This window comes from Phyllopteryx taeniolatus, chromosome 9 (genome assembly GCF_024500385.1).
Source record: "Phyllopteryx taeniolatus isolate TA_2022b chromosome 9, UOR_Ptae_1.2, whole genome shotgun sequence".
Classification (NCBI taxonomy): Eukaryota; Metazoa; Chordata; class Actinopteri; order Syngnathiformes; family Syngnathidae; genus Phyllopteryx; species Phyllopteryx taeniolatus.
This window is the reverse complement of record NC_084510.1, coordinates 27,626,342-27,644,307: the sequence shown is the minus strand read 5'-3', so window position 1 is coordinate 27,644,307 and position 17,966 is coordinate 27,626,342. Positions and strand designations below refer to the sequence as shown.

Genomic DNA, 17,966 nt, shown 5'->3' with positions numbered 1-17,966 from the left:
AAATTGTTTTTCAATTTTACACTTATGGGTGGGCAGACACGCCAGAGACCTAACTACTGTATTTGTATACAAGCAATGAAAAAGTAAATTTTGCGTTATATGTCCACTTTAAATCTATAATAGTTAATAGTAGTTAATAGTTATAATAGTTATTTTTTCTTTCCAGTGTTCAGGGCAGTTGACTTATCTCTGCTTCTTCCCCTCTGGAATGCAGCTGAGATGAAACAAAGATTACAACTAACAGCGCAGTCGCGGGGAGACAGCAGACAGCACGCGATTGTTATCTTCACTACGCCTCTCGTCTCTCAACAGCTGCGCACCGACGCTGAGAAGCGCTCCCTGGTGGAAAGTGGACTCTCCTGGTACAGCGAGGATGGCAAGGCGGGCCACAAGGTGGACGCGTGCGGGTACGACACGGGCAGTCTCAAGACGGAAGCGCAGAGCAAGTGGAGGAAGAAGCCGCCCAGTCTGAGCGATGAGCTGAGCGTCAAGGGCGAAACAAGGAAACCTCAGAGTTTGGGCGCACCGGGGAGCTTTAAGAAGAGTCGAAATCCTCCAGTGGGGGTCACCTCCCCCATCACCCATACATCGCAGAGCATGCTGAGAGTGGCAGGTGAGATCCACCATCCGTCAAGACTTTTTTTACTATAACTTATTTGCACAGTAGACAAAGTGGAAAAATCCTAACCCTTTATCAGGAATGGATCCATTCTCATAAACTTAAAATGAGTCTGTAGTGTTGTATTGCCAGTTATCACAAAATAAAGTGTAATGAAGGGCAGCATGTTAGCTAGTGGTTAGCACATCTGCCTCACAATTCTGAGGTTTAGGGCTTGAATCTCTGCTCCCTGTGCTTGCGTGGGTTCTCTCCACATACTCTGCTTCCTCCCACATTCCAAAAACATACATGCTACAAAACCGAGATTCCGCCAAGCCATACAAAAACAGAACATACTGTATTGTGTTTTACATTATTACTTCACTATGTTTATAATTTCATATGTACCTGTGGATGAGCTCGTGAGGTGTGCAGTCTCTGTCGCCAAAATGCACACGAGCGATGTACAAAGCGCGCTGGGGTACAGCCAGTGAATGTGGTGAGGTAGCCTCTCAAAATATCCACATTATCTCCTTTATTCTCACCATCTTTATCTCTTTGTGGCAACCGTTTTCCTTGACAATCACAACATGTTTACGTTGTTCAGTAAAAGTAATACGATCCAACATATAGTATGTGAGGCCGTAAAACCTGATACAGGCTCGAAGATTCTGGTTGCAGCGCGTCGGTAGATGTGCAGGGCTCTATGGCTCAGTATGAGAGTGTGAGTCAACAATCGGGCTGTCACTATTGAATCCTTTTAAAATTGATTCTATTGATTATTGATCGAATAATTGAATAATAATCGATAATAACACTATTATTTGTACAGTTAACATGTATTTAAATTTTTTTGTAAGGGATGGATTTTGATCCTTAACCCTTGACAGGGCACTCATTGAAATACTTTTAAATTCAAAAATTCAAACTGAGAGTGTTGTTGGGGGTTATAACAAAGTTTTGCAATTTTGCTGCAATTATAAAAAAATATATATCAGGACCATTCAGAAACTCAACCTTAACGAAGTTACCATATTCGGTTCCTTGCCCGTTAGTGGTAAAAGCAAAATCGAACAAGTATATCAAGACAAAATACAAGAAAAACACCTTTTAGGTAGAAAGAACATTGCAATATAAGTGCTTGTGCAGTACAACATATGCAGTGTCACATTTAACACCACTAGGCCATTTTTTCATGGTACCAAATGAAGCAGTTACGCTCATTGTTCATGCAATGGTGGACCTTGCAGACCCTGCAGGCCACATTTCATCTAATAATGTGGACTTTGCTGCTGCAGTACTTGCAGGTCTGGCTCTTGGCATGTACAGGAGCATGGAAGAGGGCCAGATCAAAACGCACAGCCTCATTTGGTGTGTGACTGGACAGGCTGGGGGACAACCAAACTGGTGGTCAGGCTTTCAAGTGATGAAGATGAGCTTCTTCTGGAGCTAGATGTGGCAGGCATCTGACCGCTGAACATCCTTGAACACCTGGATTCGGAAATCCTTCAGCGGCTGGCCTTTTGACCCAAGGGCTTTACAGTCCCGCTTGTACAATACCCGCAGTTAACCGCAAAGATGGCTGAGGAGCCAGACACGGTACTGGCCAGGATAGTGACAATCTGGCTGGTGGCACCCAATTCTTCTAAACGGTTAGCAATCGCGATGAGCATTAGCACGACACCATTTAAGGTAAAAAAAAAAATGCTAACTACTATTCAGTTCATATACTTATATGTACATAACAGATCTAGCAGAGTCTTAAAACTTGCTTACAGACGCTGCGCTGTCGTTTTTCTCTCCGCCAAAGTTTTTCATTGCCCCAAAACTTCGTCCGTCTGCAATAAATGTCCGTGTGAAACATGGGTTCCAGCGGCGCAAACATGTTTCCGGGCGGAATTTATCGTTTTGGGGGGGGGGTCCCAGCGGAGCTTGGAGGGAGAACTTTTGTGTCAACCTATTTTTGGAGTCAATTTAGCCGAGTTATTACATTTTTTTTTCATTTTTTCACAATGGTCCATTCCAGTCGGGTTAGGCCACATGTGCAGTGTGCGGCGGGCCTTAGACTCATTGAAGACATTTTCCATTAGTGTTAACATGAGCGTGAACGGTTGTTTTGTCTATATGTGCCCTGCAATTGGCTGGCAACTATTCTAAGTTGTACCCCGCCAGTCAGGTGGGATTGGCTCCGGCTCATCCGCAACCCTAATAAGGACAAACGCTTTAGAAAATGGATTAACAAAATTAAGTAAGATTAAAGTTTGCTTTTATTACGTGCCCATGCTGGGTTTTACATTGACTTTATGAACAAGGACTTATTACCTTTTATGAATCTAAAGTCTGGCAGTGATTCACACGTGAGGCACATAAAAGTTCCCCCAAGTAAACACAGATGTGTCTTTGCTTATAGTTTAACTTGGCTGCAGAGCAAATGTTTTATGTGATCAGGCTAGTCGTTTCACTTTCATCCAATTCATCATTTTCATTCCCTTTAAACTTTCTGTCATTTTTATTGATGGGAATGTTTGAAAAGTATGCACTGACATATTTAGTCTTTTTCTGTGCTATTGTTTTCTCTCTGCAGCGCCAAAAAATGACAAGCCACAGGATAAATCCAAGATTTCCATCAAGACGGCGGGTCTGCAACGGTCACGTTCTGACGCCGGCCGGGATCATCACATGGAGCCCCGAAAGCCACCGTCGGGTTTAGTCAAACCCACGACCAGAGCCTCCTTTGGCTACAAGAGACCGCCTGCAGCCACTGGTACTGCCACAGTGCTGACAGCAGGGGGTGCCACCATCTCCAGTGGCTCTGCTACTGTGGGGAAAACTCCCAAGTCCTCAGGCATGTCAATGAAGCCAGTAGGGTCAGGAGCGCCTTCTGGACGTAAGAACAGCTTTGATGCCAGTGGCGAGCCGAGCTTCCTGGGGCCCAGTGCCCGGAACAGCATCCAGTACCGCAGCCTGCCTCGACCCGCCAAGTCCAGCACGCTCAGCGTCATCGGTCGTCCCGCGTCCCGACCCGTCAGTGGTACTATAGACACGAGTCTGCTGTCCATGAAGCCCGTCAGCATGGCAAGCCCCAGAGTGAAAGAACCCACAAGTTTTAGCAGCAAAATGTCTAATTGGACCATCATTGTCCCGGTGAACCAGACCGACCGGGAGAAGGAGAAGGCCAGGGCCAAAGCCGTGTGCGCTGACATGGACATGGACTGTGCTTCCCTGAAAGGAGATCAGGTTTCGTCCGAGTCCTCGCGAGAATCCGTCGTGAAACTGCACGGCCTGAGACGAACCAGCAGCAGCAAATATCCCGAACTGTCGTCGCCCACCACACCGAGGTGTCTCCATCTCGCCCTAGATTCATCTTATTGCTTGTATAGATGAGAGGATAGCAGTCTAGTACAAATTTAATTGCTCACAGAATAGAGATGAGCTGTACATTTTGTGTATTTAAACATAGCTTTGCCTTAGGAAAGTCCAGCCTGAGGTGTAATCTGCCTTTTGGTCAGCTGGTTTAGGCTACATCTCACATGCAACCCCAAAAACGATGCTGTTTCTGTATGACACATTTTGTTATTTATGTCTTCTCCCTATAGGATGTTAGTCAAGTCTTTGGGACGTCCACCCAGCTTGGCTCACTTGGACAAGGTCAACTCCAACAGCCTGGACTCCTGCGTGACAATTCAGGACCTCCCTCCCAAAGTCCCCCCTTACTCCAAGCTCCAGGACCTAGTTTCCTCCCACTCAGCAGCCCGCCTAACCCCCAGCCCGGCGCCCGTGCTGCACATCGACTCGCCCGGCTCGTACACCGGCGACAGCCTCGGGGGGTCGCCTCTGCTGTATCCCAAACTGTCAACCATGCACCGCAGTATGGAGTCGCTGCCCCTGCAGATGAGCGTGCCCCCTCGATCCAGGTTTAGCGCCAATGAGTCACAGGATAAGGAACGAGGCGCGGGGACGTGGGGTGCTGGGAGCAGGACGTCCCTCAACCTCTCAGAAGGGTCGGTGTCATCTCAACAGCCAATGGAGGTTTTTTTGTTTTTCCAGTCAATACAAATTTGTTCTACTGTCTTTCCGCAGGTTGCAGACAGATAGGAACACCTTGCCAAAGAAAGGCTTAGAGTATGTTCATAAACTGATGGTCCTCGGTTTACCATGGTCCCGGTATATGAGATTTTGAGGTTATGAATGGCACACAGTGTAAGAATATGTGGTCACGTGGCACAAGAAGGCATGCTCAGTTACTGCAGTGCCTACTGCTTTTCATTTGATTTGTATAACAATAATAATAATAATAATAATAATGTATTGAACTTATATAGTGCTTTTCTAGATACTCAAAGACAATTTCACACATTATTCAGTGACACCCCAGTGGTGTTAAACTACTAGTTTAGCCTCAGCTGCCCTTGGACAGCCTGACAGAAGCGTGGCTGCCATTCTGGGCCTATGGCCCCTCCGACCACCACCAAACTTACGACCGCATTCATTTGCAGACAATGTGTTTTTCACACAAATATGTACTCTGATTAGGACTTTACGACTGCATTACCACAGCTTAGAGAAGTGTTTCCCAACCTTTATGCAGCCAAAGCACCTATTTTATATCTTACAATCTCTCAGCACACGGCCATGAAGAAAATGTCATAAAAAGTTAATACAGTGAACTAATGATGATCTATTTGGTGTGAAAACTTCGCCCAATTAGTTGTAAAGTAATTTATTCTGTTGTATGAATGCTAACAGGTTCAAACACAGGTTAATTTTGCCATGTAGTTGAAGAGCATTTAAATGTTCTGCTTGTCACTATCCGTTGCTGGCATAGAGATGACCAAAGTTACATTAGATTTAGTAACTGAATAGTAATTTGGATTAGCATTTGGTTGGAGACTACGACGCCTTCCAACCGTCGTACAAACTCAGAATGCCAAAATCCATCGTAAAACCGAGGACACCCTGTCATTACACCTCATCGTCATGCGTCGTCGTGTTTAACGCTAAAACGATCGCTCTTTTCTCCACAAGACGCTGCAGCTCAAGCCTGTCAGAGAGTGAGGGCATGAAACCGGGACGACGCCACTCGCATAACGCGGCGTCCGAGCGCAATAGCCCGCCTCAGCTGCCGTCGCCCACCCGTCCGCTCCACCTCCTGTCCGCCACCAAAGCGCCTCTCACCAACGTGGGTGAGCGAACGTTCCCTACACCTGAACACAGCGGAGCATTTTTGCAACAAGAACTGACCGTGGTCTATGCCAGCTAATGAGGACGAGTACTATAGAAAAGGGTTGGATTTATAAACGGTGGTAACTGGGAGACAAAGGCAAAATGCAGACGACGATAAATTTAGCATTTAGCATTGCTTTTTGCTGGCTCATCAGGGTGCGTGTGTTTGTGTACTGTAGCCCCCCACTTTCTGCTCACGCTCTCTCTTTCTTTCTTTCGTGATAGTTGCCCCAATTTCTTCTTTGGGCACCCCGAGGATATCGCGCTCCAACAGCATCGGGCCCCCCGGTGACTGCGAGCTCTACGGCTCCCCCCCGCTTGGCAGCCCCATGTCGCTGGCGGAGCGGCCCAAAAGCATGATGCGCTCCGGCTCTTTCCGTGAGCAGGCGGACGATGGTGAGCCTCTGGGGGGGGAAAAAATGCCTGAGATGAAAATATCTAAGTGATGTTTGATGTCATGAAAAAAGTAAGGGAGGAGTGATTTTTCTTCCCAGTTCTGCTCACAAAATCATGAATGATAAACCTGTTAAACTGTTTTCCATCTTAAGCCCTTATTTCTGTGGTCAAAACAGGAACTCCGTGATGGGGACGAGTTGCTCCTCTTTATGTGTCCGATAACAGCGAGAGCTTAAGGTCACTTCCTGATTGGCTATTGTTCCGTTTCATGATTTGGCCCCTTTCCTTCCAACTGACGACAAATGCCAGATAAATTCTTCTGTAGGATTATCCTCTGGTCTGAGAAGTGTTAAGAGTGAATTTGCCCAGACAATAAGGTCCCAATAGTGTTATTAGGATAATGAGACCAGCCGTTAACTTAATTTGAGAACTCACCTCAAGTTTGTCAATAGTCTTTTTTCACACTTTCTCCAGGGGTTTTTCCACGATCTCGATTTTTTTCGTAAAAAAGACGACTACCATTCCTTCCTCCTCTAATCACTCTTAACACACCCCACACCACAGGATAATTGGTCAGGATCTTAGAGACATCCGATTTTGCTTACTTTGATCAGAAATGGTTGGGGGTAGCTCAAATTTAAAAAATGCCATTGACCCCCGTCTCAAACTCAAATAGACTCGCCCATTCACAGTGTACATCACTACAAACTTAAATCCCAATCGTAAGGATATTGTTAAATGTATACATCTCTGCGAGTGTCAATCAAAAGTGAGCATTGCTATCTTTGTATTTTTTGATAAAGCTCTCGTATCGCATCTCATGAGACTGCAGTAGCTAATGTTGTGCTGGTTGGAAGTTACTGTATGTACCTATGCAGTCCTTCAATGAGGAACCAAATAGTTTTTGATAATGTTAAATATGGTTCAAATTTTGGACTCATATTTTTTTTCCTCCTTTTTCAGTGCACGGCTCTGTGCTCTCTTTAGCTTCCAATGCTTCATCCAACTACTCCTCCTCGGTGAGTAAATCACGTTTTCATCAAAATAATTTGCTGGCCTTCGCAGCTGAATAATAACACTTTTAATGACCAACGATGACTTGCGGTAAAGGATGAATATTGCTGTGTTAATGATCATCATTTATTGCCGTGTTAATGATCATCATTTAGTTCACAAAAAGCCCAGAGCCAGTTATTTTTACTGCAATTTTAACAACTTCGACTCAAGTTACCCCTCTCATTTACATGCTTACGCAATGCCTTCGGTAGAATGAGGACAGGATACAAGGGGAGGTAAGGCCGCGGCGCAGAAACTGGGTCATTTTCTCTTGAATTCAGCCCATTTGTCAGATGTTCTGTGTTGTATTTAGTGGGAAATATTGTTCCTTAACGCCACCAAAAGTCCACAAGAAGCCATTTTCACACTTCATAACATTCTCGGAAAAGCCATCATCATCCTATGATTGCAACACTGTCAGTCAGTATCTACAGTGGAACTGCCACATTCAGTCACAAACTCAATATTTTTCTTCAGTGTCATACAAGTGTAAAAACAATTACACACAACATTCACTTGGTGAGACATTGGGGTCTTACTAAAGGACAGGAATAATTTTCTGAATTACTATTTCTTGAGGTCATGAATTTGGGGTTTTTGTTAGCTGTGAGATATAAGTATCAAAAATAATAATATAAAAAATAATTATGTGTAGTGAATCTATATAATATGAGTTTTACTTTTTCAGTTGAACTACTGAAATTATGATATTCAAATGTATTGCTATGAACCTTTATTTTCACGCTGAATCTGGTCCTTCTTTTTTGAAAAGTGTCATAAAAAAAATCACAAATAGATAAATAGTAAAAAACAAAACACAAGTTAGTCCTTTCATAATTGCGTAACTGAGGTGCAGTCCGGTATCCTGACATTGTTTTTCCAAAGTTTTGGTTGAATTTGGAAGTCACTGATGTGACTTTTATAGTGTTTTTATCCTTCATTGTGGCCCTTCTTCCAGGCTATGTGTAATTTTTATTATTTTTTTTCCAAGTTTGTAATTAGACTGTCTGTGACATAAACACAATCAAACTCTACTTTGCTTTTGTTCTGTTCCTTGATCCATATAGAAATATAAATAATAAAAATAACTGTTTAATGAGGTGATGGGTGATCTTTCGTCGTCAGCAAATCCGCAAACTGCGCCGCGAGCTGGAATCCTCGCAGGAGAAGGTCGCCGACTTGACCATGCAGCTGTCTGCCAACGTACGTACGATTTTACGACGGCTCCTTTTGACTTTGACTTACAGTCACTCTCCTTAATCTAAAAGTAGAACAACACCTCCTTCACCGTTACCTGCTGCTCATACAGGCTTCTGGCACATTGACTGGATTTAGACTGCATAGTTCAAGTTGACATGATTCAGATATTTTGGGGCAAATTTGGGATATGAGTCAAAGCAGCATAAAGAGGGGGGTGGGGGGGACGGACGCATACAATTTGTTATGATCAGATCCAAAATAGGTCTTCCAAATGTGGATTTCAATCATGATATGGTAATGTTATTTACCAATGGGAGTGCATCATAAACGCACATATTAAAAATATACCCCAGGAATAGGAGCCTCACATCATCAGATTATAGTACGGTAACTATAACTCATATCACGGTCCTGCTAGAGTTTCTCTCGCTTTTCAGCTCACTTCAACGTAGGTCTTTGGCAACAAGATCCCATTACATGCTGAAAAAAAAATAATAGCATAAAATAACATAGGATAGGTCGGTAGGTAGGTGAATCCACGAGTCGCAAATCACAAACATATGGGGTAATAATCTATATCGCAGATTTTCCCTTCTCGCAGGTGGATATGGAACATAACTCCTGCAATGAATGGGGATCACTGTATTCCAGTTGGTGACATATACCCACCCGCATTTGACCAAACAACAAAAAACGCATTATAAAACACCAGCCGTAAATCCCAGAAGCATGTACACTCATACATGGTCTAAATACGCTACACTACAAGAGTGTCCTTCATTAAATAAGCAAAATAATTGCCAGTGGAGTAATGTAGATGTAACCCTCATTTAAATCAGTGAAGGGAAGCGTAAGCCCAGGTCAACTTCATGCCTTGTAATATTTTAATATTTGTATTTTTAATGCATTGTTGTTTACTTCTGTGTGGTCACTGCCCGCTGCTGACTCTTGTTGAGTTATTTATGTGCATTTGGGCATTTGCTCATTATATCGGCATTACATCGGTATTGCAGTGTAAATCCAGCGATTAACACCAACCAATTTAACACTGACTCGCTTTTTTGTGTTAACGCTTCTAACTTCTTTAAACTAACCTGGCCTTTGATCAATACAACACCTGCTTGTATGCGTGTCACTGTCCGGGTTATTGCAACGCCTAACCACCACTGTCCCTCTCTTTTATTTTCCTGGCCGCTAATTGACTCGCGGACTTCCTGCTGCTCGCTGCCTGCCCCCCTCCCCCCTCCCCGCTAACCGGTCGCTCCTGTGGATGTTGGGTGTAGCAGTTAGGCCAGGTTGGTTGGACTGTCGCTCGAGTGAAATAACATCACAAACAGGAATTGTTGGTTATTGCAAACATAAAACACACTACTCACAAAAAGTTAGGGATATTGGGCTTTTGGGTGAAATTTCAGGATGAACATAAAATGTACTAACTTTTACAGCGGAACTTAATTTGATCTCAACTTTTGAATGCACATGTCCAACTGTTTGTTGTTTCAGTACTTTTGGCACATCTTGCTGTTCTCTAATAAGTAGCTGACTGAAACAAAAAAAATCAACAGGTGTTTGATTATAAATTAACCAATACATTTCCTGGTTTAATTAGAATTGGTGTTCACACAGTTCTTTTCATCGTGCTGTTCACATTTTGACATTGAGTAACGTTTGATCAACAGTAACTCAGCATTGCAAAGCTTCAACCATGAGAGGAGGAGAGGGAAGTGGCCTCTGAGTTTAGAGTGTCACAGACTAGTATCAGTAGATTGCAACAGAGATACAGAGGAAATGGAAGAGTCACAGAAAGGCATCAAAGTGGACATCCTTGGAAATGGATCAAACACCTGTTGTGAATTTTGATGTTCAGGTCTTTGTTAGTACAGAAACAATGAACAGTTGGACTTGTGCATTCAAAGGTTTAGAGAAGGTCAAATTCCGTTCATCTTTAAAGGTTATAGTGCGTTTTAGGTTCATCCTGAAATTTCACCCAAGAGCCTATATAATATAGATTTTGTGAGTAGTGTATAACAACCCATCATGAGCCCGGTGCCCGTTGCTGTTGCGGTGCAACACCACTGTTTGTGACACCATCCAAGAAGATATTTTCTGAGCTTATAAACATGTCGGTTGCAGCTGGTGAACCTGAATTGAAACTCTTTGCGTATGTCAAACAGGCTAACCTGGTCGCAGCTTTTGAACAGAGCCTGGCACTGATGACATCTCGCCTGCAGACCTTGTCTGTTTGCTCTGAACAGAAGGTTTGGTATAACGATTCTACTATATGTCCTCCTGTCGCATGTACAATGACAAGCAGATTTGAGAACAAATTATAGAAATATGCTGGGTGTTTTCTGTCTTTTGTCTCCCTTCAGGATTCCGAGTTGAATGACCTGAGGGACACCATCGAGATTCTGAAGACTAAGAACACCGAGGCCCATGACATCATTCAGGATGCTCTCAATAATTCCGAAATCGTATCTAAAGGTAGAAAACAATTTTCACTTCGGGGTGTACTCACTTTTGTTTCCAGCGTTTCAGACATTAATGGCTGTGTGTTGACTTATAAAATGGACAGTAAATGTATACTTTTATACAAGCTGTAAACTGAATACGTTTTAGCAAAGTATCATTTCTTCAGTGTAGTCAGATGAAAAGGTATAAGAAAAGATTTACAAAACTACGTATTAGGGCTGTACCCACTTTTGTGAGATACTGTACATGAAATGAAATTTCTAGCACACCCCATTACTAAATGTGTGTCTTTTTTCTGGTTTTATTCAATTCAGAACTGCAGATAAATCGTCAGAACTCATCGGAAAGCCTCTCCAGCCTCGCCAGCACCATCAGCCACTCGAGCATGGGCAGTCTCAAGGAACAGGAGGCCAAGAAGAAGAAGAAGAAAAGCTGGGTGAGGACGCATTCCTCACACAAACTGATTGCAACTTTTACTGGGTGACAAAACCGACTGCACAGAATCTTTCCCGCCTGTGTTCATGATCCTCCTATTAAGTAACACTTTTATGTGTCCCTCATGCCGCCACCCGCTTTTAATTTCAGGTATATGAGGTGAGTTGCGATGGCTTGTAAACCCTTCATCTTCCATTTTTTCCCTGTTTATTGTGTCCCTAAGCTCATTTTGTCTCATTGAACTGCTTTATTTAGACTGTTGTGTGCAGTTTACAGCAGTCGAACAGGGAAAATCACATCTGCTCATACTTAATATGACTTTGTATGACATAAATATGTTCTGAACCTTTTTAAATGTCACCTTACAACATTAGCTTTAAAAATGAATAGGGATATGTTCCAAAGAAAAAAACCCACAAAAGGTGAGTTTTTGAATACAGAACCACAAATGTGCTTTTGCCGCTACGTGAACTAGTTCATTGCACGCTGTTCGTAAAGTTGAAACGTATGTTGGGACCATCTTAAGCCGACGCCTGTATTGTGTATTTAGCGGATTTAAAAACTACATTTACTGTTTCCCTGCTCTCCTCGACAGTTACGCAGCTCATTCAACAAGGCTTTCAGCAAGAAGGGCTCTAAGCCAACAGAGCCCTATGCCGACATTGAGGAAATCGCCACCCCAGAGTCGTCGGCACCACCGTCGCCCAAAGTCCACCGTGATGGGGCTGACTCTCCGCCATCGTCCATGAAAGACTCAGCCTCTGCTTCAACATCCGGGTAATGCGCCTTCTCTTAATTAAAACACCCTAACATTCAGAAAACGGAGTGCAGTAATCATAGCCTAAACATCTGCAGGCTCTGTGAGGAAAGCGAGGTGGCGGATGATAAGGTTGTGTTGGACCTTCGCTCAGAATTGTGGGAGAAGGAGCGGAAACTTACTGACATCCGGCTGGAGGCTTTAACCTCAGCCCATCAGCTGGAGCAGTTGCAGGAGACAATGACCAACATGCAGGTATAATTATATTTTCTTTCATTGCAATTTTTCCACACAACATAACCCCTTGCCACTAAAGATAAATCTGATGTTAGTACGGGGTACCTCAAGGCTCCGCTCTAGGTACAATGCAATTTATCATATGTACCATGTAAATGATTACCATCCATTTAATGCAGATGCTATGGTTTTAGAGCCCTCTATGTCTGACTCATCCCCTCCCATTGATTTGGAAGAATTACTCAAATAGTCAGTGTCTGCAATATTTAGCTTACTTAATGATGGGCACACGTCTAATGTAGCATACTTAGACGATATTAATTGTCTATGCTTCCTCTGGTTTTGATTTACACAGGGTGTTTTTTTAATGTGTTTATTTGTGTTGTTTGGGCAGATGTATGTATGTTTCATTAATGATGCCAAGCTGGCATTGACTGATTTTATCTGATATGTGTGTTTACACTGGACTCGCAAATGTTTAATCCAGACACCTGATTTCCATCTGAAGATAATTGATTTCAATACCTTGTTTTCTGTTTACACTGCCATGAAGCATATCCCAATTGTTCCACTTGAAATAAAAATTTCAGAATTGTGCACTGTAAATATAGCCTGTTACCATCACATATTGGAGTTCACTGCCCTTTATATAGTGCAAGATCTAACTGATAAGGTCATTCTTGTGCCAACAGAGGACTGTGGAAAATCTCAAGGTGGAAAACGACCAACTGAAGACAAGCAGCCTGTCCCCCTGTCCATCTCCCGGACCCTCCAGCTCCATTTCCCAGTCCTCGGGTCTCACATCTCTCGCCAACTTGTCACCGCGACATTCCCTCACAGTGAACGAGGCCAGAAGAACCAGCACAGGTTCAGTTAAAACCTTGACATGTCATCAGTTTACTGAAGGTCCATGTGTCAGTCATCCAATCATTGTTTCCTTCCGGCAGATTCCATGGATTACGCAAACCTGTCTTCGCAGCGAGACGACCACCGTGTCAGGGTGGTGGTTTGCGTTGCAGATTTGCACGTCTTCAAAGATGTAAGTATACTGTTGTTTGTCCACCTGCAGACATCATGATACATGCGCATCATCTGCCTTGTTCCTGGCGTCAGCAGGAGGTGAAACAGCAGGACTTCTTCCTGGGTACCGTCAGAGTCAACGGCAGGATGGACTGGCCCATGCTGGACTCTGCCGTCAGCCAGGCCTTTAAGGTGAGACAGCTTATTCTTTGAGTACCACCTGGCCCAGGCACCGAATGTGTAACCTGCATACTGACGTTTGTAAATCAGCTGTTGCATTTAATTTTAGCATGCTGTTACTTGTAAAGCCTTCCAACTAGTGCAAGGGGTGATGGAAACACAGAGGCGATAACGGCAAATACATCAGTTGAGCTTGTAGCGTTGACATTTGAGGATTTTCCAATTGTGTGAATGCTGGGAGATGAACATTGACACAACACTGGCTTCTCTGTTTCCGACATAAGACGTTTCGGGATTATGGCTTCAAGTATTTTGAATGCGAAGCCCCAAACCTGGCACAGTTTCTCCCATTCCTTCTTTGCCGCATCCGCTCCATCTGGTTGGATGAATCGAAAATTAATTTAATCAGTTTTTTTTTAAAAAGGCAGTGACGTAAAATGTGGATGAATGGATGATTATAGTCCAGAATTCCTTTATTTTCTTGGCAATTATTGGCGTTCATTGCTGTGCCGTTCGTTCCAGGTTTACGTTGCCAAGGTGGACCCCACCTACAGTCTCGGCCTGTCGACGGACTCCATCTACAGCTACAGCATGGGTCACATCAAGAGGGTGCTGGGCGGAGACGCTCCAGAGACGCAGCCCTCTCGCTGCATGTCCCGAGGGCCCACCAGCATCACTGTGGCGCTCAAAGGTACAGGCACAATTGACCATCTCATCTACCTCCGCAGTTTAAGTAAAGAACAAGATACATATACTGTACTGTAAAACAAATCAGAATTGCTTGGTCAGTTCCTTATGCAAGCCCTCAAATGTACTCCCAATATTCTTGGAAAGATTACACTACAGACCTGACAACCTTAAGAACAACACACCAAAACAACGTTCACATCTGGTGCAGGATTTTCAACGCAGCTTAAGTGGGGTACACAAACACTACAAGTACACGACACGCTATTAAAGCAGTAAGCACACAAATGGGGATTGTTTTTCCTCGTAGTGTGAGGTCTCTTGCATTTAAAAAAATGGTTAAGAATAAAAAATATCCAAATTAAAAAACATTGTATAAACAGGGCATCATGTAATGGATGGGAGAGGCTTAGCCCCTAGTAGTGTCGTACCATCAGCAGAATATCTGTCGACGGGGGAGGGAGTTTGAGAAAAAATTTATTTTTCGGAACAAACAAGAACAAGATGACACTAAAGAATTTGACCTCACCAGTAACAACCTAATAATTTTGGGGGGGTTTAAGATGATTTCAGGGGGTTTCAGTCCCCCTGAAACAGGCTTAGTGACACCACTGGATCAAAATCACTATGTGTGTAGCCTGCTTAAATCATTTTATTGTGGTGAATGACTTCACTTGCTGAGCAGATCAGGAGGCAAAAATCACTCATACTACAGAAAACAGGATAATCACTCAAGGTAATTTTTCAAAGATATCTGCTAATCGGGCCTTTCATCAAAAAGGAGGGAAAATGCTCAAATTTGCCCGATTGTCTATATGTGTCCACCCCGTTTAAATGTTAATAATCTCAAATATGCCTACTAGGAAAAAGTAAAATTTTACACATGTACATTGCTAGCAGACCACATATGGCTCCACCAGACCATCTCCGATGAAGACTGCAAAAAGCCAGAGTGAAGCGGAAAATCGTGTCCAATTCCTGCGTAACTCGATGCCCTGTAACTCAGTGCCAGCCGGGTCCAGCTGGTCGACCCACCGCTCCCCCCTGCCCCACCGTGGATGTCAATGCGGAACCCTATACTTGCGCTAACTGGTGGGCTCGCTTGCCATCGCTACACTGGAAGTTATTTTCAGAGCCAAATGCTTGGGCAACACATTGCTTATGAAGGGCATGCGAGGTGAAACAAACTTGCCTTCTTCCTCCCGTCATCGTCTTTCCTTAACAAGCGTCGAGCCGTTTTCTCAAATAACGAACATCATGTTTGTCGTGCCTAACTTGAGACTCATCATAAGTAGGCCGCTTATTGTGTTGTTGCGTTCAACTCATATTGCCAGGGATGTAAAAAACTTGTGCGTCCAGAGAAATTTGAGCCCCGTTGGAGAGATGATGGCGTTCTAATTAACAGCCCTAAAAAAACATTGTCTGAAGATGATACTGGTCTCCATTCACCAATCCCAATTGCAATGGTAACAAAAGTACAGTGAACTCCCGTTAATCACTGGGGATATGTTCCAGACCTACACGCAATAGGCCGGGATATAGAGACCAAATTATTAGTTTAGTTTTTTTTATTTTGGTGAGGGGATTTTTGTCATAGACATAAGTTCAGAAAAAAAATCTGTCATACTGTATAACAGTGCGCGGTAAATGAACACTGTTGTAAAAAACAACAACATCCGGAGTCATTATCTTTATGCGTATCTGCAAAATCTCTGCTCCTTGGCCCAGGTTTAAAGGAAAAGTGTGTGGATAGCCTCGTCTTCGAGACCCTAATACCCAAACCCATGATGCAACACTACATCAGCCTGCTGCTCAAACACCGCAGACTCATCCTATCCGGACCAAGCGGAACAGGCAAGACCTACCTGACCTCGCGGCTGGCCGAGTACCTGGTGGACCGCAGTGCCCGTGAAGTCTCCGACGGCATCGTGGTGACCTTCAACATGCATCGTCAGTCATGCAAGGTGAGAGGAACGCCACACAAACGGCCTCTTTCTTAAAATCAGCATTTCGACACTTGTTTCCATTGTCTCTTCACGCAGGATCTGCAGCTGTATCTTTCAAACTTGGCCAATCAAATAGACCGAGAAACCAGCTCTTCCGAAAACCCTCTGGTCATTATCGTGGACGATATTCACGATCCGGCTTCCGTCAGCGAACTAGTCAACGGAGCGCTGACGTGCAAATACCACAAATGGTAATCTATACATAAACTGACATTTTAAAAAAGCGTGTTACAGTAATACGCCGTCAATTAGTGAATTCACATATTCACATTTGTTTGGAACCCGTCCTTTGTAATTCGCTTCCCTGTGTGACTTTGCTTCCCTCTTCAGCCCGTACATCATCGGAACGAGCAATCAGCCAGTGAAGATGACGGCAAACCACAGCCTGCATCTCAGCTTCAGGTTAGTGGTGTCATTGTATCAGCAGTACAAAGACAACAACAACACAACTGTTACGTATTGTTCTCAAGATATTGATGCCGTCTGACCCAATTTGAATCGAATTTGATAAAAGCTGGCATTCCACCCAATGACAACTGATGTTGGATTTTGGGTCTTGACTAGGACTGGGAATGGGTCTTGAGTTGTCCACCAACCCTGAACAACACCCATTTGTGTTTGATTTGTAACTTCCCCCTTTGTCTCAGGATGGTGATCTTCTCCAACAACGTGGAGCCAGCCAATGGCTTCCTGGTGCGCTATTTGCACAGGAAGCTGATGGAGTCAGAGGACGAGCAGAACCTGACCAATGAGGATCTGGTCCGGGTGCTGGACTGGGTTCCCAAACTGTGGTATCACCTGCATACCTTCCTGGAGAAGCACAGCACGTCGGACTTTCTCATTGGTATGAAACCCCGATAAATGATTTTGGGCGACATCTTGGCATCCGTGCTTGAATGTGTCCCGCCGTTGTCTCCTCAGGCCCGTGCTTTTTCCTGTCCTGTCCAGTCACTGTAGATGAGTTCCGGTCATGGTTCATTGACCTTTGGAACCATTCTATTATTCCTTACTTGCAAGAGGGAGCCAAGGATGGCATCAAGGTGAGAGACCATCATAACACACAGCTCCTGCCTCTTTTACTTTATGATTCCTGCTCTCTCTGCATTCCACTTAAAGCTTTAGGAACGTTTAGTTTGTGATAGCTGATGTGGTCCGCTGTGTCTACCATTGTGACAGTGGCTAAAGTAAAGTAAACTAAAGTACTGAGTGGTTGACTGCGTCCTTGAAGTAAACATGTCTACCTTATGCTCCAGTTCTACACCCCTGTCTGTGTGTGCCCTACGAATGACCAGTCCAGGGAAACGGGTGACGGGTATAATCAGACGGAACACTTCTTTTGGTTCTGTTAAATGACATCAGAAATTATTTCAAAGCTAATTCCTGAAGTCCAAACACAATGGTCTCTCCAAAAGTTGAACGAAGCTGCAGATGGTGGCGCCTCTTCCTTTTCAAGGTGCTCTAATTTTACCCTCCCGGTATGCGGCAGTTCCACGGCCAGAAAGCGGTGTGGGAGGACCCCGTGGAGTGGGTGAGGGGCACGTTGCCTTGGCCTTCCGCCCAACAGGACCAGGCCAAGCTGTTCCACCTTCCTCCCCCGAGCATCGGCTCCAGTAGTCCCGGTCAAGCCGGCGAGGAGAAGTCTCGCAAGGAGACTACACCCAGCTCAGTGGAATCTGATCCGCTGGTAAGCGAGATCAGC

The 17,966-nt window shown here is 44.1% G+C and overlaps 1 protein-coding gene across 1 annotated transcript in view; it reads left to right on the top strand.

Annotated features, from left to right (window-relative positions):
• LOC133483089 (neuron navigator 1-like) overlaps positions 1-17,966 on the top strand; it is a 42,887-nt gene that overhangs the window by 19,821 nt on the left and 5,100 nt on the right. Inside the window, 24 exon segments of the mRNA XM_061783699.1 lie at positions 313-613; positions 3,183-3,673; positions 3,752-3,936; positions 4,195-4,599; positions 4,679-4,720; positions 5,624-5,781; positions 6,047-6,217; positions 7,181-7,236; positions 8,399-8,476; positions 10,648-10,731; positions 10,846-10,957; positions 11,260-11,381; positions 11,976-12,157; positions 12,236-12,392; positions 13,067-13,241; positions 13,322-13,413; positions 13,488-13,586; positions 14,097-14,265; positions 15,990-16,225; positions 16,304-16,458; positions 16,598-16,669; positions 16,915-17,111; positions 17,189-17,307; positions 17,754-17,951. Coding sequence (XP_061639683.1) covers positions 313-613; positions 3,183-3,673; positions 3,752-3,936; positions 4,195-4,599; positions 4,679-4,720; positions 5,624-5,781; positions 6,047-6,217; positions 7,181-7,236; positions 8,399-8,476; positions 10,648-10,731; positions 10,846-10,957; positions 11,260-11,381; positions 11,976-12,157; positions 12,236-12,392; positions 13,067-13,241; positions 13,322-13,413; positions 13,488-13,586; positions 14,097-14,265; positions 15,990-16,225; positions 16,304-16,458; positions 16,598-16,669; positions 16,915-17,111; positions 17,189-17,307; positions 17,754-17,951 — 4,056 coding nt within the window.